At 47.9% G+C, this 22,791-nt stretch overlaps 5 protein-coding genes across 5 annotated transcripts; 1 reads left to right on the top strand and 4 right to left on the bottom strand.

Annotated features, from left to right (window-relative positions):
- Positions 1–3,861: 3,861 nt before the first annotated feature.
- On the top strand, positions 3,862–4,050 carry PpBr36_09924 (uncharacterized protein; the record flags this gene model as incomplete). Its single annotated transcript, XM_029897042.1, has 1 exon — positions 3,862–4,050. One exon carries the CDS (start codon positions 3,862–3,864, stop codon positions 4,048–4,050), a length of 189 nt encoding a protein of 62 aa, XP_029745225.1.
- Positions 4,051–6,549: 2,499 nt separating this feature from the next.
- PpBr36_09923 (uncharacterized protein) lies at positions 6,550–7,890 on the bottom strand (the record flags this gene model as incomplete). Its single annotated transcript, XM_029897041.1, has 3 exons — positions 6,550–6,956; positions 7,016–7,690; positions 7,755–7,890. 3 exons carry the CDS (start codon positions 7,888–7,890, stop codon positions 6,550–6,552), a joined length of 1,218 nt encoding a protein of 405 aa, XP_029745226.1.
- Positions 7,891–9,796: 1,906 nt separating this feature from the next.
- Positions 9,797–10,420, bottom strand: PpBr36_09922 (uncharacterized protein; the record flags this gene model as incomplete). The annotated part of the gene is made up of 1 exon (XM_029897040.1): positions 9,797–10,420. One exon carries the CDS (start codon positions 10,418–10,420, stop codon positions 9,797–9,799), a length of 624 nt encoding a protein of 207 aa, XP_029745291.1.
- A 2,076-nt stretch (positions 10,421–12,496) lies between these two features.
- On the bottom strand, positions 12,497–14,350 carry PpBr36_09921 (uncharacterized protein; the record flags this gene model as incomplete). The annotated part of the gene is made up of 4 exons (XM_029897039.1): positions 12,497–12,954; positions 13,101–13,494; positions 13,584–13,865; positions 14,234–14,350. 4 exons carry the CDS (start codon positions 14,348–14,350, stop codon positions 12,497–12,499), a joined length of 1,251 nt encoding a protein of 416 aa, XP_029745228.1.
- Positions 14,351–16,110: 1,760 nt separating this feature from the next.
- Positions 16,111–18,277, bottom strand: PpBr36_09920 (uncharacterized protein; the record flags this gene model as incomplete). Its single annotated transcript, XM_029897038.1, has 2 exons — positions 16,111–17,686; positions 17,760–18,277. 2 exons carry the CDS (start codon positions 18,275–18,277, stop codon positions 16,111–16,113), a joined length of 2,094 nt encoding a protein of 697 aa, XP_029745227.1.
- Positions 18,278–22,791: the final 4,514 nt, after the last annotated feature.

The raw sequence follows: 22,791 nt of genomic DNA, 5'->3' as shown, positions 1-22,791 counted from the left end.
TAACATTAGAACCCCTTTAATTTTAATGGATAATACGTTTACTACAAAGCTCGCGGAAAACGCGGTATTTTATAAAAGATTTAAACGTGGCGATATAATATATTATTTTAACCGCGAAATTACAAATAATAATTTAATTAAGTTAAAATATATACCAACTAAATTAAATATAGCTGCTTTTTTAACGAAATCAATACCCGGACTTTTGCGTAAAGATTTATTATCTTATGCAAATCTCAATAACCGTGCAGAAAATAATAATAAAAATAAATAAAATAAAACGTATCCACTCGCTAATTTGTTTATTATTTTATATAATAAAACATTGCGGGGGTGTGTGGAAATGGCTAGCGCAGGGCTAATTATATTAGCTACCCTGCATTGTTTTATAACGGCTAACACGGGCTAATTCTATTAATCACCCTGCATCGAATAAATAAATGAATAACAAATAAAACGCATACGCGTTTATACACACAAAGCTTTATATATCACGTCTTTGTTCATAATTTCAACAATAAAACAAACACGTCATATATAATCTAGCTTAATAGTATAATGCACGTACCATAATCTATATCATATATACGTTGTTGAAGTGCGTGCGTTCGAATCCCGTTGTGGTCGCAGGTTTTCTGTGCATGCATGAGCACAATAGGCCGTTAGGCTCAATAGGACGGCAGGTTAGTCACATGAATAAGGCCAAATCATGTAACGTGACCCCGCATTCCGGATATCCGGATCGAAGATCTGCACCTACGGATTCGAACACGTAATTCACAATTTAGCCTTAAATTTATCACCTTTTTAACCTTTATCGATTTAACGATTCAACGGATCGATTATGCAACGATAATATATCATCTTTATTACCCGCTAACAGACGGTTATTTGGCATTTTAACGTTCCATCAACCTTATACGTGATCCATTTTTCCCCGCGTTCAAAATTAAGCTTATTCTATGTCGTAACCTCCTTACAATTTGGCGCTTTCGTAATAGGTGTCCGGATATTGTAAAAAGGCGTAGTCTTAGTGCTTAGACTTGACCCCCCCCCCCCCCCCCCCTTCGCAGTGGGGACCGAGCGTTCCATATACCTTTCAGCCACATGGCTTTTCGACCAATTACATTGGCCGAAAACATCGCGCTCGTTCTAGCCTGAGGACAATTTATCGATTTTCGCCGCTCATGGCGGGTATTTGCACTATATTCGCACTGTCAACGCAATAATAACAGTATAATCACCGTATACAATTAAATATTCGAATAAATAAATGAATAAAAATCATAAAAATACAGGGTAACCTGCGTTGCAGTATTTGAATTCTTTTACATTCTTTGACGCACAGCCCGTTGGTATAGCTTTTTGGTTATATAGACGTTTAAACATTAAATATACTTTTTAATTTTCAATATATTTTATTAAATTAAATTTATTATTAAAAGTGATATTATTTGGTATGGATGAAATATATTTATATAAATACGGCTCTTAAATGAACGTGACGGTGGAAAGTGCATGTAATTATCGCTCAAAATAAATATTGTACTAATATTTTTATTTTAATGAATAGTTTTCTAAAGAACTTAATAATTCTTCCAACTATTCGTAAAATCCAAGAAAGCTTCAGTATAGCAATTGTATTATACTGTTATGTATCAATATTATTTAAGGTTCTCTTACTAGTTTTATTTTATCAAATAAAATAAAAGATATTAAAACAATACAATTTTACCATTTTCTTTAATAAAAATATTATTAAAACTGATATTGAAAAACGGATTTTGCGTAAACGTTTGTAAAGCTACATCATCCAATCCCTAAGACTCGGCTTCTATTATCGATAAAATTGGTAAAAATATAAAAGCGTTTCGATTGTAAATTATATACAAAGTTATATATACCTTACCCATCCGCTTATATAACGGTTTATATAATCAGGTATATATACCAGAATTCGTTATACCGTTATTTATACGTATACCACCCCCCACGTGCAAAAAAATTGGAATCTGGTTAAAAAATAAAAATAATATAAAAAAAATCGAAAATCGAAATAAAATCGAAAACATAGTACCGCTATAAACGGATTAAAGGCAAAGCCTAGCAAGTTCGCCCAATTATATATATAAAAATAAAAGTCAAATCGTCGTTAATAGCGGTATTAAATATTATTTTTAACGTGCAACCCGCTTATTTTTACGATTTTTATTTCATTTTTTATAACGGAGTGTTGGTCGCCGAATTGACGAAAATACCGTTATAAGCGGCGAAAATCGACAAATTGTCCTCAGACCTGAACCAGAGCGTTTTTTGGATGGACCCACAGATATATTGCAAAGCCGCAATTGAGCCACGAAATGGATCAATTGTGGAGCTCTGGGCTTCAGGGATGAGCCCTGAGACTATGTTCGAGTTGCTTTGCGACTAAAATTCATTATTAAAGTATTTTGCTAATCAATTCTTTTTCTTTATTCCTTTTTTTTTTTTTGTTTTTTTTATTTGGCACAGCAAGGCTGGTTCGTCGAGGGTAGAGTGAGGTCTCAATAACCAATCCCACTGAGCTTGTACGCGTTCGGTTGGGACGCGCAGCGCCATCCAGTGGAGGGCAGACGACCGGGCCGCACTTCCGACTGTTGGTGGTTTTTAGGCGCTTGCACGACGTCTCCTTGCCCTATCCCTGCGACCCCGCAAGCTCCTTTGCCCCTGCCCGGCAAGGGAAACAAGGCACTAACAACGGTAGGACCATTCATTCCAGCACCCTTGACGACGATGATGATGGGGCTTGGCTCGAGCCAACGGATGTGGCTGTGTAGGTGTGGCCGCTGGTAGAAGCTGGACCTGGTGCTAGCTGCAGCCCAGTGTTGGCGAATACGCTACAGTGCTTGACCGAGAGGGGGCGAAGATTGCGCTGCAGTCGATCGCCCTGGCGGTCTGCACGATCCTGCTCATGATGGTCTGGAAATGGTAAAAAAATGAGACTTCGTGGGAAAAAGGATGCCTCAAATGGCTCTGGTCTTATATTTCGTTACATATTATATGCAGGGTCAAAAAGCTTAGAAATGCCATGGTGGTGACCCCTGGTTAAATGCTTGTTTAGACTAAATCCTCACCATTGTTGCATCGCAGGTGTTATACCCAAAACAGAGCCAAAAAAAGGAAGGTCCCGCCAATGACTAATGCCAGTGACCTCGGTGAATACAGCCTCCAAACAACAGGTTTTGCAAAAGAAAAGTGACTCGCCTGCGGGTGTTTGGCTCATGAGTTGCCGGGATAGGGCTGTAGCAGCATTTGAAATTTAATGCATACCATGCCGTAGGAAAAGCTTATTGATGCCCTTGGTAGGAATCATGCAAAACGGTGCACCAAACATGCCGCGGGGAGACAGGCGCTTGACAGCTATCAGCTGTACTGACACTTGTCCGAATGGATCTGATAGAATTACCAATAAGTCAAGCAACACTCTCCGCTAACAGTAAAACGACAGTAAAACGGTCTAATATGTATACATTGTTCCAGAGACCGTGGCTTGCACGCACAATGGAGGCAGCCTATGGCCAACAAACCTACATACAACAATAGTGTTTCGGCGGCTAACGACTTTGCCACAGTTACCATGGTACTCCCCAGGGTTAAACGACATGGGAAAGCATGTCGGTGTCGGTACGTGAGTCATGTCAGGAGAAATAAAGTTCGCTGCGAAGATCATAAAAAGAGCCGATTTCTCCGCGATTTTCCGCTTAGATGTTACTCCTACAGCAGCAAGCAGTCGCTTCGCATCCTCTCTCCAAACAACCACCAGATCTTCAGCAGTAATCTTTAAACTTTTATCCACTCGAGAACATCATCTCAGCAGTCACAATGCGCTGTGCCATCATATTGCTCTGCGTCTCCGTGGCGTACGCCCTTCCCAAGGGGGTCAACCTTTGCCTCGGGGAGGACAATCAAACCCACCTTTGCAAGCGAGGAGAAAGCGCTGATAAGGTGCTCGACCGTCGAGAGCCTCTCAACGTTTGCCTTGACGCCAACGGCAAGACCTATTATTGTTAAGATCACAGTGATGATCATTCAAGCCTGGAGACGGCCGACACCATTGTAAGGCTCAGCCCGAGACATGTCAACAAGAGCAGCAGGATACAGACGCTGATGCTATGAGCGAAGTCGCAGCCTTGAATGTGGAGAAAAGAAACCTTTTAGGGGTTCCTAGGAGCTTCGTAATCGGCACGCGAAGAAGACCGAAGCCGAGTCGGGATAAACAGAACAAAAATAGATTTTTCACCTTTTGGGCCTGAATATCATGAGGATGTTTCTTCTTTAACATGGTGCGACTAGTCTGTGTGAATGCCGAACTGGAGTTGGTTAGGTGTTGGAGCTATGTCCGAAACCTCCATCATCTACGAAGGACACATTGTATACCTCGGATTCTCACGAGAGTTTGCGGGTAATCTAGCCATAGAGAAAAAAAATGATTGGTATGCAGTATGCTAGGACGGCCAGCCGCCCCAAGTAAAAGCCCTCCTTGCCTCTGGAACACCAACAAACAGATCATATCAACCGATGCAATTTAGAGTTTGTCTACTGTGCGAATTGGAACTGAAACACCGAGCCTAGCCGAATGAGCCGCTTAATGACACCAACTCCATAGCCCCTGTACAAACCAGATGGAGCCTTGTAAGGCTATCCAATCCGTATATGAGTGATGTTGAGAACCCCCAAGACTGTTACGTATAGCTGTAAGACGTCTCCAAAGTATTCATTAAACTGAACAAGTACTCAAGCGTGGCTGGACGATCCAGGAACTCATTGCTCCATAACCTTTTATCGTCGTCAAGAATTGGCAATGTTGAGGGACCATAATGGCTCCGAGGAAGATGTCGGTAAAGCTACGGGTACCGACGGGGATCTTCTCAGACTGCCTTCTTTCCAGGGAAGAGAGAATGCGTCGGTACCCGAGCAGAGCCCAAAGTCGCTATGGGTCAGCAACAAATACGGACTGCGCTTTCACGGTCCACTAGTGTTGGCCGCGGGGCCCTGAATTTAGGATCTGTGGAAATTCCAAGGAGGATAGTGCACGGTTATACACATTTCCCCTTTGATTTCAATTTCTTTTCCGGGGTCGTAGATGCGCACGACGTCGCTCGTGGCCCCGGGAATAGCCGAAGCCGTTGATATTGTCTCCGAATCCACAGATATAGAAAAACAAAGGCATTCATACCTAGCTTATGCCAGTTGTTGCCCGGATAAAAATAACATTTAATAATCACGCCGCCACTGGATGAAATAATACCCGGAAGTCAAATTTATTTTATTTTGGTGGCTTTATTACCAGACCACGGCAACTAATACCAGGATGCAACTCCTTCACAAAATGAGCGAGACCTGTTATTGATTTTTCCTAGAACCGAGCCTTTGCGGCTAGACCATTTTATAAGTATAAGCATTCACGATGGAAAGGCTGATCCTAAGAGAGGACTAGGGCTTCTGAGCTGAAGCACGCATTTGCCCGGAGCTGACTGTATAACGGCATTACAAGGCCCAATCAAAAAACTACGAAACGATGCGTCCGTACAGACAGCAGGAGACAATCGGTGCTAAAGCTTAAGTGGAATCACGTTTCGAGTCTATCCAAGTTGCCAGTCAGCTGTCGCTGCCGCAAAAGGAAAAAAAATCAGCCCTCCCCGCCATGTTACGCAACAGCCCAAAGTGGACGACAGCAAGGTATTAAACACTACTTAGGGTTCCGGGCATCTTGGACCCAAGAGAGACTAATCTCCCCTCAATCTTGATCCTGTTACAACTTTCGTCCCATTCCTTATCCTTTTCCTGCCATCATGACCGAAAAGTAACTGTCCCCCGACTGTGCTGGTCAACGACAAAGGGGGAAGGCAAATGTTCCGTGCGGACTGTGAGAAAGCAGATTTCCCATCATCAGACAAGTACACTGGGCCGAGAAAGTGATAACGGAATGCGCCCTGTCACTTTATCGTCAGCTCAATTCCGTACCTAGCACGTCTTATAGGTTAGAATCTAAGGCAATGGCCGGAAGTTGGTAAACCCCGGGGTAATTCATTACCCTCACCAATGTATGGCCAAACCCACCCACGGGGGCCCGCGTCGGCCCATATTGGTGGGGCGGGCGACCCGTGGGCCCGGCCCGGCCCAAGATTGAACGCGGATTTTCTTGGCAACCCGCGGGCCCCCATTAACCCGCCAAGAAAACCCGTGGGCTTTTCACGGGCCCCCGCCAACACCCCGTGGGCTGGTGGGCCGGGCCGGGCTATTCCTGTTTTCGGGTTTTGGCAGGCCTCAGCCGCAGCAAGCATTAAAGCCCTCGTAAACTTCAAAGCTTGGGTAAGCGCCTTTCTGCCCGTCAAAGTCTCGCGGGTCTTGTTCTGGCCCTGGGATATGAAAAGTCTGAACAATAACGAGGCGCTTCTTATAAATCGAATGCTGCCATGTTGTAACAAAATGACAGCGGTGGGAATAGGTGTGACAGATGCCTAGTTCAGCTGGGCTCCCCAGAGTGTCTATGCGAACGATTCTACATATTTAGCACCACACCATTCCAGCTCTAGCCAGAATCTCCTCCTTCAGCACGCGCCAACTCTTGTTGGCGTCCGCGATGCCAAAGCCCTTTATGTTCCTCCAAGCTATCCTGCCCTTGACGATACTTTTAAGATCGCAGTCATCGACGTGAAAACTCGAGCCGAATGGGTTGAAGTTGATCCAGAGGGGCGACTGAATACACTGCAGGGATTCTACCGCGGAGGAGAAAGAAATCCCTACTGGCTGTGCTTCCAGTCCCCTCATCTTCAATTCTCTCAACAGAGTTCCCAGCAGCATTGAAGAACACTCTGCCGAGCAGCCGACCTCGCCCTCCAAGAGTTCTGAGCAGAGCTTCGTCAGCGAAGCCATGAGATCGCTCATGAACTCGCATCGCAGACGCTCGATAAGCTCTAAAAAAAGGGGCTAGTTAGCTTGCGTCGTGTGATCAAATGCGTTTTTTAGCACTGACCCGTAATGGATTCTGGGATGGGCAGGTTCCAGGTCCGAAGCTGCTCTTCGCCTCGCAGCACAGCGGTTGTAGTCACATCTGTAAAGATGTCGTCTCGTCGGAAAGCCCAAGCTATAAACAGCCAGAAAACAAGGTCTCTAGAGGTCTCTTCCGGTTGTAAATCCAAACCTTTGATCCATATCGCCGCAGCCGAATCCATCGCCTCCCGACAATCGTAGTAGTCAACGAGAATGGCAATGTTCGTGAGAAGTTCTAGGCTGACGTTTTTCGGGACACGCTGGTTTCTCCCGTGGATCACGAGCAGGAGGATGCACATTGCCTCTGTGTCCCAATCCTCTGCTGCTATTTCATGCCGATTCGCTTCCGCCCATTGGCCGTTGAGCATGCTTCGGAAAGTTGAAGAGGCGAGAGTCAGGTGCTTCGAAGAGACTCGGAACCTCACTTCGGTTCGAGGAGGAGGGACGTTGTTCTCTTCAATCACAGACGGCGGCGATGAAGGGGGAATGGGTAGCTCGACAGCTTCGGGATCGTCATCTTGTCCTGGGAGGACACTTATATCAGGCTCCGGCTCGAGAGCAGGTGAAGACTCATATGGAACCGCAGGTTCGGGTTCGGGTTCGGGTCTAGGTTCAAACAGCACCTCTTGTTCTCGTGCCTGATCAAAAACAGAATTGGCTAGATTATCCTTTTATTTAGTCACGATCGGGCACTTCCGAAACTGCCACCGGGGCTTCTATACCTGCCGTCGGCTTTTCGATGAGGGCGGCATTTGGGTTGCGAAGAACGATAGTAATATCCCCATCCGGGTCGATTTCAAAGTCCCACATGGCGGACGCACTTGAGCGGCTGAGCTTGCCAGACTGGTATAGCGACATGACTGACCCTTGACCTTGAGCAGACGGGAAATTTGGCAGATATTGTATTTATTCTCCCATACGAGTCGAGCCGGTCGCCAGCCCGCACGTTGATAGGCGCCGGGGATCAGCCCAACTGTCATGTTGTGACACTCGCGTCTGGAATTCCCAATCGGTAACCGCCCCAGCACAAATCCTACCGTGCTCTGAATGTGTGATAGTGACGAAATGCAGATAACCACACCGGGCGCCTATGACATTGTGCAGTTCTGGGCTTCTGCCAATCGCACAGTGGGAGCCTCAGTTGTGCTAGAAAACAAGTACATATGAGGGCGCTTAAAAGGGCATGCATGGGACTGCTGCATGTAGTCGTCACATGGGTGTGTTTGTGTGTGTGTGTGTGTGTGTGTGTGTGTGTGTGTGTGTGTGTGTGTGTGATTTGGTCAGACCCCAGTTCGATGCAGTGAACCAAACACCGCCGCTTGACGAGATGGGTTACCCAGCCACTACGTTCGCCAAGGCTCTATCCTGTCTACGCTGACATTCCTGGCCCCCTGCGCGCATATCTGCCTGCGGGCAGGCAAGTCCGCCAAGAAATGACGCATTCTGCAAGAAGAGAAATAGATGCAGTTGCCTGGCTTGCAACGCATGGCTCTACATAAACCAGTTGTACAAAACTATCGCTTCGATCCAATGGGAATCCAAAAACTGATCAGGCTGCATCTTATTGCTGACGTGGAATGTCCGTACCACGGAGACTGGCGGCTTCTGGCTATTTTTTAAACTCCATACGTACAGATCAAGGTGACCGGAGCAGTCCACAACTCAGTATTTTGGGGAACCTATTTTGCGGTTGCTGCAGAGATGGCCTTCCCAATGGATCCAGGAGTGATTGACGATGGTACACCCTGTCCGGCATTGTGTTCTAAACGGCCAACGGAATACAATGTGGGTTGGTTTTGCGTGGTCTCCCAACTGTGGCCGTGGCTAGTGATGCGCGCAAGGGGAAGAAGATTCTGGGATGAATGGATTCGCTTATTTTGAAATGCAGGGCGGGCAAATCTCAGGCTCTATCTGGGTCTAATTCAACATTGGGCCATGGAAATGTTGATATCAAAAGCTGGTATGTGTTTATGCGCACTCTTTTAAATGCAGCGGGACAAAGCTCCTGTTCAACGGTCATCACTGACGTTGATGGCGATGGTTCATCTTGTCATGCGGGTAGGCGAGTGCGCACTGCCGGCAGAACTCCACAATTGTACCAAAGAGGTTAAATGCACGTCCACCAAAAGCAACTCTGGGCGACACGTCCAACGCAATGTGCCCATGCTCTCTGGTGTGCCGTGTGAGTCACCCGCGTTCATTGCCAACTGTAGCTTCGTTTTCCATTGCAACTGAAGAACCGCATGTCGCGCCCATGTATATTGTTTTGCAGCGCAAAACCCCACGCAGACGGAAACACGCGCGTGTGTATTGTCTCCACTTGTTTGGTTCGATGTTCAAGGGAGGAAGTATGGAAGTGGGTGCCAATACGCATACCGCTGCGGCCTTTCACTGGCTAATTTACTGATGATCGACAGGATAACAATTGTTGTAAAATTGCTCTTGTTCCTCAGGAATTACCCAAATCACTGACTCTGGTGCTTTCTTCGGTGAAATGACGCTTGTAATTTGCCTAATAAATAAACTAACCTAGATTAATTCAATCAAGGAGCATAACTTGCCTTGTATTCGTGTATGATATGAGCTGGTGGAATCGTAATCGCAATAACTATGCGATTAGATGGATGAAAAAGCGAATCATAGCCGGCATAACCATTTGAGACCTACTTTGTCTGAGCTACAAAGTCAAGCGTCCAATCGCGTCCCTTGTGTCTTATATTGCCAACGGCCGGGGCCGACGGTCGTAGTGGAGTGACCCCCTTCGTCAGACCTGTACGGCAAACGTGCCCCGTTCCAGGTTGCGATTTTGTTCTTTTGGTGTCCTCTCGGCCATAACCGTCCACTTGTGATTCCAACCCGTTTGGCCCTCAGCTAGCCAAGCATTGCAACACGCCGGATCCGAATCGATTGCAGTGTGGAATTTCCACTCTGGGATCGGCGTTTCATGAAAGCTGCGAGAAGATTGGCCACGCGGGCTTTTCTCCCAACTTGTAGCGACGCCATATCCATCGAGCTTTTCGTCGATGTGAACAGCCACATGGCAGTCGTCGGTCGGTTGGGGGACGCTCGTTGGCCACCTAAGACCTGGGTGATGCGGCACCTCTGGTAGGCGCTGTATTTTCGGCGCGTTTGTGGTGTCCCCGTGGCCTCGGCCCATGTGGGTGGCCCACAATATGGTGTAGGCCTGGGAAGCCCGGCACATGCGGGACATGCGGGACATGCGGGACATGCGGGACATGCGGGACATGCAGGACATGCGGGACATGCGGGACATGCGGCATATGCGGGACATGCGGGACATGCGGGACATGCGGGAAATGAGGTCGCGGGAAATGAGGTCGCTGGACATGCGGGGCATGTAGGTGAGGCGGCCTAACCGCCATTCCATGCATTGCGTGTGCCGCAGAGTGCTTCAGGTGTTCCTTTACATCGTGCAAGCCCCATGGCTGCTGAGGCGCTGCAAGTATCCCGCCGGGAAAAAGAGCCAGAGCCGCGGGGATGGTAACAAGAGAGAATAACTTCATAGTGCCGCTTTCAAAGAGGTCAAAGCCAGTGATGAGTTGGAAGAAAGAAATAAAAGCCTGACTGTCAAGTGAAATATAACCAAGGAGAAAGCTGAACTAAAAGAATGACTGGATGCAAAAGCCTGGTTATATTGAGTGCAAGTCCGATACAGAGTTGACATTAGAAAGATTTATACATAAGCGAATTGATGCAGTTTATTTACCCGGACTCGCGTTATTGTTCAAGCTTACTTTTGGCTTGATTGCACGGACAATGCCGACTGGAAAAGAAAAAGAAGCTCGTGGTTTATTTATAGCTCATGCACCAGTTTGGAATCTTTTTAACTGTAATTTATCACTCGGGGAGAAAGCTGCGCAACTCTTGTGAAAGGAGACAGCGTGGTTGCATGGCTAATTCGCATTCTTTCTATCATTTAATTTCACTAGGATAGATTTACATGCACTGCAGGTCTCTGTTCACAATACCCTTTTTTACAGAGGAGATATATATCATAAATTCGCAAAAAACAAACGAGTATTGTCATCGCGTTTCAATGTCATCAAGTTATAAATACGATCACTTGAGTCATAACTTTAAAGAAGCTATTAATAAAAAACCAATCATATAGCTCTAATACAAGGATATGGTCAACGGTGCAGAAAAACAATCCCGTTGGCCGGCACGCGGCGGAGAACCTAGATATTCCCGGTCCGGCTTTAGTGTTGAGGTGGCCAGCCTCTATCGATTTGACAAAGAGTTGTTGAAAATTCTGCCCCCAAGGATGCCTCACAGCCGCCTTGGCCACATTGACATCAAGTTTGCGCACTAATGGCTGAATCTGAGGAGCGTTTCACTAGGAGCAAAGGCCATTTTGTCGAGAGCGCTGCTTGATCACCTGTACATACAAACATAAGCATATAGGAGAAGCATATTGGTAGCCTGCGCAGAATATAGTTTCCAAGCTTGAATCGCCACAGCCCTATTGGATCATTCATTGAAATATAAAATCGTTTCATTTCAAGGCTCAACACTTTATCGCGTGAATAGCAACGACTCTCAACCCTGAATTTTGGGATCGTACTCATGGAAAACCGTGTTGTTGTACAGGCAGATAGATTGACAGTTTGAAGCCGGGGTGACCTTTGGCTCAAAACATATAACCGAAATAATTTTTTGCCGTCAGCTGATAATAGCAGCGAAAGGATTCTCTACGGCGACACCTACCATCCTGGGGACCATGGACATGGCCGCACGATAAGCGTTATTTTTGTACTCATTTGTATTTCGCGTCATATTCAGAGGCAAACGCGAAATCATTCCAACACGGTATAGTTAGTTTGACCATGGGTGGCTTCATTCGCCTTTCCAAATGAAGCTCCATAGCCGTGAGTCCGTGACTATTATCCCCGGAGCGTGTCGGCTGGGCTAAAAAAGTGGTTGTGGTGACTCCGATGCAGCTTAGCCTGGCATTACAAAAACGTCGTTCCTTCCAAACAATCTCGGAACTACAAGCTACAGTCGAAGCCGGTGGTCCTTAGCGAGCTGGTAAGATCGGCCTTTTTCCTATAAGGATTACCAGTCGCAAGTTGAGACAAAGGTCTTTGAACACCTGAACATGTAAGAGAATGCTATATTCAACATTTTGGGGCTCACCGCGCTCAGTATGCACTGCTTTGGTCCATGGACAGCTGGCCGCAACACAGCGCATGATATGTGCAAAAGTTGCATGGTGCTGGAAAAGCGAAAGAAGAAATCTTCAATTCAGGTCCAGGTCCAGGTCCAGCCCCAAAGGAGCGGAACGGCACCGGCTAAACAAGGAATGACGAATCAACATTTTGCGCTTCTAAAATGTCTTGGTGCGAAAAGGACAAGGGTATTCAAGCGCTCGCTGTAGTACTATCAATGATTGCTGCCTCAGGGGCAACCGCAACAAATGTCAACGCCGACAACAAAAAAAAAACTATCGTGGCAGTGGCGGCGTGGGTTGATACGCAATGCCAACTACACCAGCAGCTGCGCCTCCACGACCGGCAGTCTCTTCCCACGACGCACCGCAAAGCACCGACTGACTATAAGACCCATCAGGTGTCTCGCAGTCGCCGGGACCAGACCACGTCCCTCGATCCTCGTCCTTACTGGAGCTTCCCCCGGGGGTCCACGCAGCGGCCTTGCCGACTTGACTGTTGTCGCTCAGCTGCGAACGAGTCTCCTGTGACTCCAGCTCTACGGACTGGCGGTTCATGACGCGACGGGCCGTGGCGGGAATGGTGCGGAACAGGACGGCGCGCAAGGCGGGCATGCAGGCGCATACGACGCCGGTGTGCAGCTCCAGCGAGGACCAGACCATGACGCCCACCGCGTCCCAGGTCGAGTTGTCGCGCGAGGAGGTGACTAGGCTGTGGAGCCGGATGATGCTGACTATGGTGGCACTGTTTTTTTTTTTTTTTGTTGTTGGTTGAACAAAAGAAAGATAAGAGAAACAATTAGTAAAAGCCCAAGACCGCCGTTGCAACAAGGGAAAGCACCTGGTAATTCCACTTACAGAAATCCAACCAAAAACATACAAACGACGCTAAACTTCTTGGACCTCGACATGTTTAAGCGTCGAACCTGCGACAACGGGAGATACAGCATCCAGAAATCGATCACGATGCCTATGATGGCGTTGGCCCAGATAAAGTCGCCAATCTTGAAGCACTTGCCGGTGTGCAGGCCGTCGACGCGCGTCCAGTAGTAGCTGATGGGCGCGCACTGAAACACGCTCACGACGACAAAGGCCAGCCCGGTGACCAGCGTCGTGGCCAGGGTGAAGACGAGCGCGCGCCGTAGGTCCCACCGGTTCGCAAGCCGTGTGTGGTGGCCGCCAGGCTCGGTGAATATGCGCATGAAGAAGAAGAGCAGCGAGGATTTGACCAGGGTGCTCGCGGCAAAGTACATGGGCGTCACAATGTACCAATACTTTTGTTGTTTGAAAAAAAAAGTCAAGTTAGCTTTTTCCTTTTTTTTTTTGTCTCTTTTGCAATAGCGACGACCGGATGGATACGCACGTATGAATTTTTCGTCAGTTGGACGATATCAAGCGTCCACACGTCTCGACCTAGTCCGGTGTTGACGATGAGCTCACCGCAGATGTAGGTTTTTGGTACTAGGATTGCGTATGCCGCGAAAATGCAAACATCGTCCATCCCGATCGAGGACATGTCCGGGCTTTTGTCGAAAGCTTTGAAGATCAACCTCAGGATGATGGCGATGCTGGAAATTGCCAAAAGGGTGAATTCCTCGATGAAAATAAAGCGCCCAACATCCCTGACTGGCTCTCCGCATGTTGTCTTTTGAAAATTGATTGTCTCTGTAAATAGACAATCCATGTTAGTGTGTGATGTTAAAGTTTTTTTTTTTTTTCCTTTTCCTTTTTTTTTTCCTTTTCCACTGGAAGCATTTCCAGAGTAAAACGACACAAAGAAAAGAAACTCACTATAAACATCATTCGTTGCGTCACAATCTTTGGCTACGCAATCGGAAAATTCTTCGTTGACGGCGTCGCTGGAACAAAGACACGTCGCAATGGTCGAGTTGACTCCCTCACAGTCCGGCGTCGTCAACAAACTCTCGACGCAAGGAGCCTGTAGCCAGAACCCAGTCAGCTTGAGCATAAATCACTCTTTCGAGACGGGATCGACAGGAGGGAAATGCATACCGTGCACGTGGGTAGTCTCGCCAAGGCGGCCCTCACCCCATCCGGGGGCCCTTGCCCTTGCACGAGGGCAGCCACGCCCAGGGCCAACAGGAAATATGCTGTAGACTTTGGAGGCATGGTTACCTGCTTGGCTAGGTAGGGATTAAACCTTTTTTTTGTTGGTCGCGGTGGTCAATACTGTGTTTCTTTAATCGACATTTGATCGACAGAAGCAAAAAAGAAAAGCGTCATCAGGCACCAGCTCTGCGGATTTTATGCACGTGGGATTCAGGGCGCATCAGGGGCTAAGACAGAAAAAAAAGGGGGTGTCTAGCTCAGCGTGGCACCATACCTTTTGTCCTATTTTCCTACCTGATTGTGGCACGTGTTTAGACTCTTCTGGAACTGAACTTTCGACTTTGAAGAAATACTTGGGAAACGTTTACGTGATGGAGCGGAATACGAAGGTTATCGCATGTTGAATGCGAAAACAATCCCTTGGTTGCTCATGTCTACAACGACCATACGCAGCACAGCCTCTTGAAAACTTGGGGAAAATCACATAGGATGATAGGAAATCCCCGAAAATGTATGTGGCAAAGTGATTACCTCGGGTCTTTGTGCTGCAGTGCTCTGTAACCACTCGGTAATTCTTTTCACAAAAAGCATCGTAAAGTGCTCATATTGGGTGGCAACAGCCCAAATACAAAAGCACGCGAGCGCCACTATCGCCAGCGCATAGCCAGTATAAACTACCTGAAAGCGAGTTCCCAGGAGGGACCGGAGACATTGAACATCGTAAAGTGTGATAGCAATAAAATGCTATACTGGGGGAAAAAAAAAAACATAGAGCGTAGAGGCATGACGGAGAAAGGTTTGTCCAGGCAAGCCCCGCAATCGCGATTCTTACAGGCGCTAAAGATTTGGTCGGCGACGCTAACGGTCGGGGCTAGGTAGCCCGCCGCTTGAAGAACAGCGATAAAGAAGCGAGCTGTAATTCTATACAAATTCAAAAGACCGGTTGGCAAGCGAGGGTGTATGAATCTGGGGGATGCCGAAAACCAAAATAGGGTTGCAGGGCGATCGTACCAGAAGGGCTTTGTGTAAGTGTAGATTCTATCATGGACTCTCCGTCACGATACTTTGCTAGCTGCTAGCTGCCAGCTGCTAGCTGCTCCTACTTGACGTACTGGCCCTAATTTAGTCTAGTGTAGTCTTGCCCTTTTTTGATTAAAACACCCAATGTCCAGCCATGGAGCAAAGGGCTGAACTCAAGGGACTACCTACAGTAGTCAGTTCCAAGGAAGCGGGTGCCAAGCCGGCCCCGCAAGCCGGGGCGACCGCGATGTGGTTTTGCAATGGGTCAAGTCCCAGCCGCCGCAAAGCCACCAAGCCGCTAAAGCGTCCTCTGGTTCCACCAAGGTCGGGGCGGACGAGCGACCGGCGGAATGTTCTCTCCGGGACTGTGGTCAGCCAGATCCAACCGCGCAAGCGTAAGCGTCAACCCCCGGGTTTCAATTTCTAGGGTCTATGCTCGTACCGGGTGGTCCCGACGTCGTAAATGGAGGTGGTTATGTGTATATGGAGCAATGGTGTCTAGCCCTCGTAATATGAGCCCTGATCGCATCACATCCAAGCCTCATTACTGATTATATTTCAGTGTAGGTGAACTTGGCATTACATTCGATACTAGAAAAATGGATACTGAAAAGAAAAAAAGAAGAAAAAAACAATTATGTACAAGTATTTGCGAGATTCCTAGTTGGATCAACAGCCACATTTATCTGGCACTCGCTGTCGTTTCCCTAATAACTCCATCTCTATTTTGAAAACATAGACCGTCCTCGGTCCCTCAAGAAAAAAAAAAAAAAGAAAGAAAGCGAGAAAACAAAACACGTCTACCAGGTGAAAGCATCGACCTCGAGCTCAAACACCGTCCCAGTCGTCTTCTTGCCTGCACGCACCACCGCCGTGCGCGTGTGATCGCAAAGCCCCGGCGGGCCGCACACCACGACGCCCACCCGCTTCCACCCCGCCTGGACCTCCCGCATCAGCAGCGCGTCGACGTCCAGGCGGCGGCCCACCACCACCACCTTGTCCGCCAGTCCGTCCAGCGCCGGCTCCAGGTCCTCCAGCAGCGCGCGCGAGGTCTCCCGCAGGCTCCACGCCAGCTTCACGTTGACGTGGGCGTGCGCCCAGGTCAGCAGGCCGGTGATGCCGATCCCGCCACCGATCAGCAGCACGCGGTTGCACCTCAGGATCCTGCGCGGCGGGCCGCCCCGGTACGGCCCGTCGAGCAGCACCGGCAAGCCCGCAGCACGCTCCCGCAGCAGCGCCGTGGCCCCGCGGTGCTTTTTGACGTAGATGGAGATGCAGCCCGCGCCGGCCGCGCGCGGCTCTTTGCCCGTCGCCGTCGTCTTCGTCGTCGTCGTCGTCGTCATGGTTGTCAACATCTCCTCGTCGCCCTTGCTTGACAAGGCATCGGCCGAGTCGAGCGGCCCCCGCTTCTGCGGGTGCAGCAGCGCCGTCTCGGTCACCGAGAACGGGTGGTTCTCCCAGACCCGCAGCGGATGCAGCGTCGGGAAGTGCACGTAGGCGTGGCGGCCGGGCGAGGCGGTCCAGCGCACCCCGGGGATGTCGAGGCGCACAATGTCAGCCGACAACTCGACGACGGTGGCGCGCCGCAGGCCGTTCTGGGCGACACGGAACCACCGCGCCAGCCGGTCAAAGGCCCACACGGCGAAAACCATGTACAGCCACAGTTCGTAAAGGCCGGTGATGCCTATCCAGTACCGAATATGGTACCAGCAGGCGACCAAAACCAAAATGGCAAGCGAGATGTGCAAAATGAGGAAGATTTCGTACGAGGTGCGGCGCAGCCAAACAATACTTTGCACAAGCATAAACACCATGGAGACGGTACCGACAATGCCCCAGATCCAGTACGGCGTGTATACGGCGGTATAGGCGTAACCCGTGCTGGTGTAGGCGGCCAACAGGGTCATGGAATGCACAACCGCATGCGCGGCACAGATGCGCGCGACCCAGCGGTGCAGGACCAAAAAAGTGGAAAAGGGCCAGTCGGTAAGCCACAATAAAAAGTTATTGCGGGAGGAAAACAATATCGTTAAAGGAAGCAGGGCGAAAGAGATATGGCCCGTGCGGTTGCCCATGTAAGCCAGGATCTCGGCCGTCTTGTCGAATCGCCACGGGTGCGCCTGGTCAAAGTTCCGATAAGTAATCAAGCCCAGCACGATATTAAGGAACATAAACATGGCGATCCATAAGCTCTGGCCCATGGTTGGGGCGTTGCCGAGGAGGTAGGGCAAGGGCCGGACGTTGTACCCGCCCGGGATGGAGGAGGGTTGGAGGAGGTAGGGCCGGATCGCGTCGATGGCGCCGTGCGTAAGGCGCAGGTTGGAGATGCAGGAGAAGAGGAGCGGGCTGGCGAGGCCGATGGAAAAGATGATAATGCTACGATTGGGGGGGGGGTGGGGGTTGTTAGCACGCGCACACAGGACTCAAGCTACGTTTGTTGCCATCTCACATGTACGTCGAGTGGACTGCTTCCTGCCAGTCGTAAAAGCGATTCCAGCTGGCCTGGTACTGATAATCCTCGTCGGCGATCAACGCCGTGTAATTCAGCGTATCGCCACTCTTGTACACCCGCGTCGGAGGGCTCGTGATCCCCGCCAGCACCGCCCCATATGTCCGGTCCGCCAGCACAGCCGGGTCTCCCGTCGCATGCTCGGCCCAAAAGGTCTCGAGCCGCGCCGCACTGACACCGTCCGCGACGCATCGCGTGCCCAGGCAGTAGGCCAGGGTCTGAAGGAAGTTATCGTTGTGCGCGATGCACCGGGGTCGCGCCTCGGGCTCGGGCGTGTGCTCTCCGGCCGTGGAGTCCGTGTTTGTCGTGCAGTTGAGCGGCGCGGCGCCAAACACGTTGCGACATGCGTAGCCGCACGGCGGGTCGTACCACCACTGCCCGTAGCCCACCAGACCGAAACGGGCCGTGGCGGCGGTAGGGAGGAGAAGGGCTGTGAGGAGGGTGCGGAGGCGCTTCATTTTTATGGGTTTGGGCTATTGGTTTTTTTTTTTTTTTTTTTTTTTTTTTTTTTTTTTCTAAAGGGGGGTTGTTGGGAGTTGGAGGTTGTTTTGTTTGTGGCCCCGGTGGGGGGGTATTGGACGGCTTGGCTTCGTGTTTTCACAGTCGGGTTTTGGGGTGGTAATAATATATGCAGTGTCAAAAGGCCTACAAGCCAAACCCCTGCAGGTGTGGGTGTGGCAGACAGAGTTTCACCAGGCTTTTGACTCGCGCAAGCAAGCTGCCCATGCCCGTTTTGGTAATTTACCTCTGCAGAAAAGCTTACTTGACCGAGGTAAAAAAAAAAAAAAAGTATGTAAATCAGGCCATGTCCTGCACAATGAACCACTAATCTAGACCCTCGACCTCGACCTTGACAAAAAGAAGAAAGAGCGTGAGAGCTTGTGCAGGAGCGGGTGATTGTCTAGGCTAAAATGCATTTGCAACACGCAATGCGAAACTGCTCAACACAGCATGGTCAGCGCCACACATTCCTATGGAAACTACCCTCCCTCCAAAGTTCTCGAAAAATCGAACCGGGAATATTATGATCGCCGGCGCCTGAGTAGCAGGCCTGTCCGTTTTGGCCCGGAGTTGAACAAGCTGCTCCTGCCATGCAGCGCGCACACCATCGCAGTCTGCTAAAACCCGCCTCAACAGCTAGCCACCCAACAACCACCAGCAGCAAAAGCTATATATAATTACGGAGATTTGACAGTTCCAAGTCGATGAATAGAATTGAACCTGTTCGTCGCGAGTATTATACCTAGTTTGATCATTCTGTTGATATATTATGCAAATGGACTGACTGCCTTTGTCCTGCGTTGTAAGCATATTACCAAGTTAATTAAGCTTGTTTACGTGCTTTCAAAACGCATTCTTCCGGGGCTATAATGCTTGTACTTCAGTATTTTAAAAAAAAATATATTTTACATGCAGGTTGTTGAGAGGGCGTGGAAAGATTGAAAGGCCGAACCCAAATCTCTTAAAGTCCAGGTCGTGTTTAATAGCTAAGCTTTTATCCTCTTAGCTGATTTGACATTTCAAACCCCAAGTCAAGAGCCGCAAGCAAAGCCAGTTACCAGATTATAGCCAAGACAACGTACCTGTAGGTTGTAATCAACTTTGGTAATATCTTGGATGATAAGTGCAACAAACCCTTCGTCTTTACGCGGTTTATTTCATAGGTAAACTACCCGAGTACATTTTAATTTCTTTTTTTCTCGTCTCTACCCAACTTTGATATCCATCCCACCAAGATGCGAATTTTACATAGTTACCATTCCTATAATTTACGGGCACGACGCTAGGGGCATATCCGACTCAAATTACAAGATCGGAGTTCACAGCTTGTGCAAACTAATCAGAGTTACAAGACTTACCATGACAACTTTTACGGAGACACCACAACGCTATGTGTTTTCTGTCAGTTCCGCTCACAAAGTATGCAGCCTTGCTTGGAATGCCGGAGTGTAACCTATTGCTCCTCAAGGTGTCAAGTGATTGACAACTCAAGGCACGGGCCCTTGGGCAATCAATTTGCAACAATGCCTGCCCCAAGGCCAGGTCCAAGGTTCAGAATGACAATCTACTTGCCCCCAAAATAGCGATGTGCCTATGCTAACTCCAGCGCGGTTGGTGTTTCCGATGATTTCTCCACGCACTTTGAGAGCTCTGATAGCTCCTCACTTACGGGACCAGTAGAGCCGACTAGCAAAGGCCCGCCGACAATCGATTTCGACCCGATATTATCTGCCATCTCTTTTTTTTTAAATCCAAAAACGAAAGATATAAGTAAAATGCTCGCTGCAGTCCGTTTGTTTATAGTTCGACATGGGTAATTAGTCGTATCGTAGATCGAGCTTCTAAAGTGGTCTATTGTCTAGATACAATCCCGCAACAACGACGTATGAAATCCGTTCTATATAGTCGAAGCTCTGCGACTTGTGCACCTAGTGCCTTATGGGCTCGGCTCTCGGATCCGCTAATCTCTTTACATACACATAAAGAATAAAGATCAGGAAACTGCCGTCACTGCTCCCTCCACCACTTGAGTCTTGACTCTTGACAAAAGGCTTCAAAAGTTGCGGTCAAGTGGGGTGGTTTCCCCAGAACTCGGGCAGCAATTACGGCGCACGCTATAACGGGCTCAAGTTTCAGCCTTTCAGGCAGGGGCGCGACGTAGCTTATTGAGCCAGGTGAGGTTTACCCAAGTTACTCCAATAGCCTTCATTGCTATTACCATTGCTCGGCTTGGGTTTTCTCTCCTGTTGTTTTGCGGCCTCCCTTTCCCTGGTTTGCCGGTAGCGAATCTGTTCCAACGTTCTATGATTCTCGATGTCCTTGGCCATCTCCTTGGTCGTCTCCATTCTGCGTGCATTGTCTTGATCACTCCATGCACCTGAACGAGGGGCGATAACGGGACTCGATTGGTGGTCGAGGTCCGAAGTAAAACCCGCGGCCCCGACCGGGTTTGCGATGGCGCCGTAAGAAAGAAGAGTAGCAAGGAAAACTTGAGAACGCATTGTCGCAACCTGAATTCCGGGAAGATAACAGGAGTAGGCAAGTTAACTTAAAACGGGAGTTTAGAGTGAAAAGTCGCAACGGATTATAAATATAAAGTATACTGTTGTGATGTAGGAAGATGATCGAAATCGGTGATCTTAATTGACACTTCTAATCCAATAACATGTTAACGTACCCCTTTATATATAGTTTTATCTTGTATTATTGACACATTATCTGAGTTTGTATGTCTATTTTTATCCCATTAATTGGTGTATTCAATTTGTGCGTATTTATTAATATTCCTGATATTGCTCATACACTTAATCCTCTTTTTTGTTTTTCCAATAACGCTCCTGGAAAAAGATAATAACGAGCTTGTAGTCCGGGAGCTACCCTATTCGAGGACCGAAAGCTAAATATAAGAAGAGAAAAAAGTACAGAGTGCTGATCGCGTAGAAGCGTCCACCGAACGAGCGACAAGCGATCCCTGACGCCTTGTCACGTAAGGTAGAGCCAGTCGCGGTTAGTCCAAGTATCAGCGCTACCTACTACTGCCCGCTGAAGTCCATACGTTATATATTTAGCTGACCTGCGTTACTGTGGCTAGTGTGTGGCTGGCCTTGATACGGCACCTAGGGTGTGACAGTATAGAAATTAGCGCGAAATTCGTCTACATAAATGTTCGTTTAACGCTGGAAAATGTATCTTTTTAACAGCATATGATTTGTTTTTGCCCCGAAACTAGAAGGTTTACAATCATTTTCAAACGTTCCCCTAGCCAGCTTGTTTACTGCGCAAATATTATTCTAAAGACCTTTTGAAATATAAATGAAAGCAATCATTGTTAATGATAACAGTAATTATTACATTTGGAAGTAATGTTTTAACAAAAAAATGCATATATAATCCCCAGGTATTGTGACCCTTAAACACTGATTAACTTATACAACCCCATGTTTCCATGTAAAACCAAATCGCAGATACTGTTGTTTATTAAACAAAGGTAAAAAAAGCTAAATATAGAGCTTTGCACTAGATATTTATTTTAAACCAGGATGCCTACGTGCAGATGAGGCTTTCTAAACAAATGCTTTTTACTGGGCTTTTGTATGAGTATTGCTATCCTATAACCACAAACTTTTCATTTTCAACAATTCACACCGTTTAATGATCAATTGGGGAGATTTCTAAAACAACACATATATATCTTTTTTTTTTCGAGCAAAGCACTATGGGTTAGAACAAATAACTGCATAGACCTAGCTCTCTTTTGATTGACTAATCTACAGTAGTGGATGCACACAGGCTATGGATACGTCTCTTCAATGACTCATGGATCTATGTCAGGAATGCTCGTCATTAATGCGTGCTATGAATAAAGCCTCTCAAGGATATCGTGCAGAAATTATGATTAGGACTTTAAAAATGCAATTAAAGATAGATATAAATAATCTTTTATTTAATAAATGCACCACGCTGTTATTTTCCTCAAGTATCGCGCGGATTATCTTCCATCGATTCGAACGACTCAACTGTTGCAATTTTTGCTTTTCTCTTTTTCTGTTGTGTACTCTCAGTTGTACTCTTTTCTTCTTTTTTTCTTTTGTTATCTCGGTTGCTACCTGCCTTCCCATATACGTGTTTCCACACCAGCTACTTCAAATACCTACGCCCTCTGCGCCAAATACCATGTCTTATTCCCTTATCGCTTTCGCGCTTTTGTTGGTGAATTCCGTCACCACGGCGAGACTGATTGCTCGAGTCGATACTCGCAGTCCTGGTGATATAGAAAAATGCGGTGGCTTTACAAGAACCTGTTCAGTAGTAGATCCCAAGCCGATAACACCCCTTTTCCCCGGTTACCAAGACCCCTTTGGAGCGTCATGGGCTTCAAGATTTCCAGCGAGTGCCTATTTTGACAAGTTTGTTAGCCCCACTCAACACAGGGCTTATTACTATCACATTACGGTAAACATGGATGACGCGA

Source organism: Pyricularia pennisetigena (genome assembly GCF_004337985.1).
Source record: "Pyricularia pennisetigena strain Br36 chromosome 7 map unlocalized Pyricularia_pennisetigena_Br36_Scf_7, whole genome shotgun sequence".
In the NCBI taxonomy this organism is placed as follows: domain Eukaryota; kingdom Fungi; phylum Ascomycota; class Sordariomycetes; order Magnaporthales; family Pyriculariaceae; genus Pyricularia; species Pyricularia pennisetigena.
Note: the sequence above shows the minus strand (reverse complement) of the source record. Positions and strands in the feature narration are given on the sequence as shown.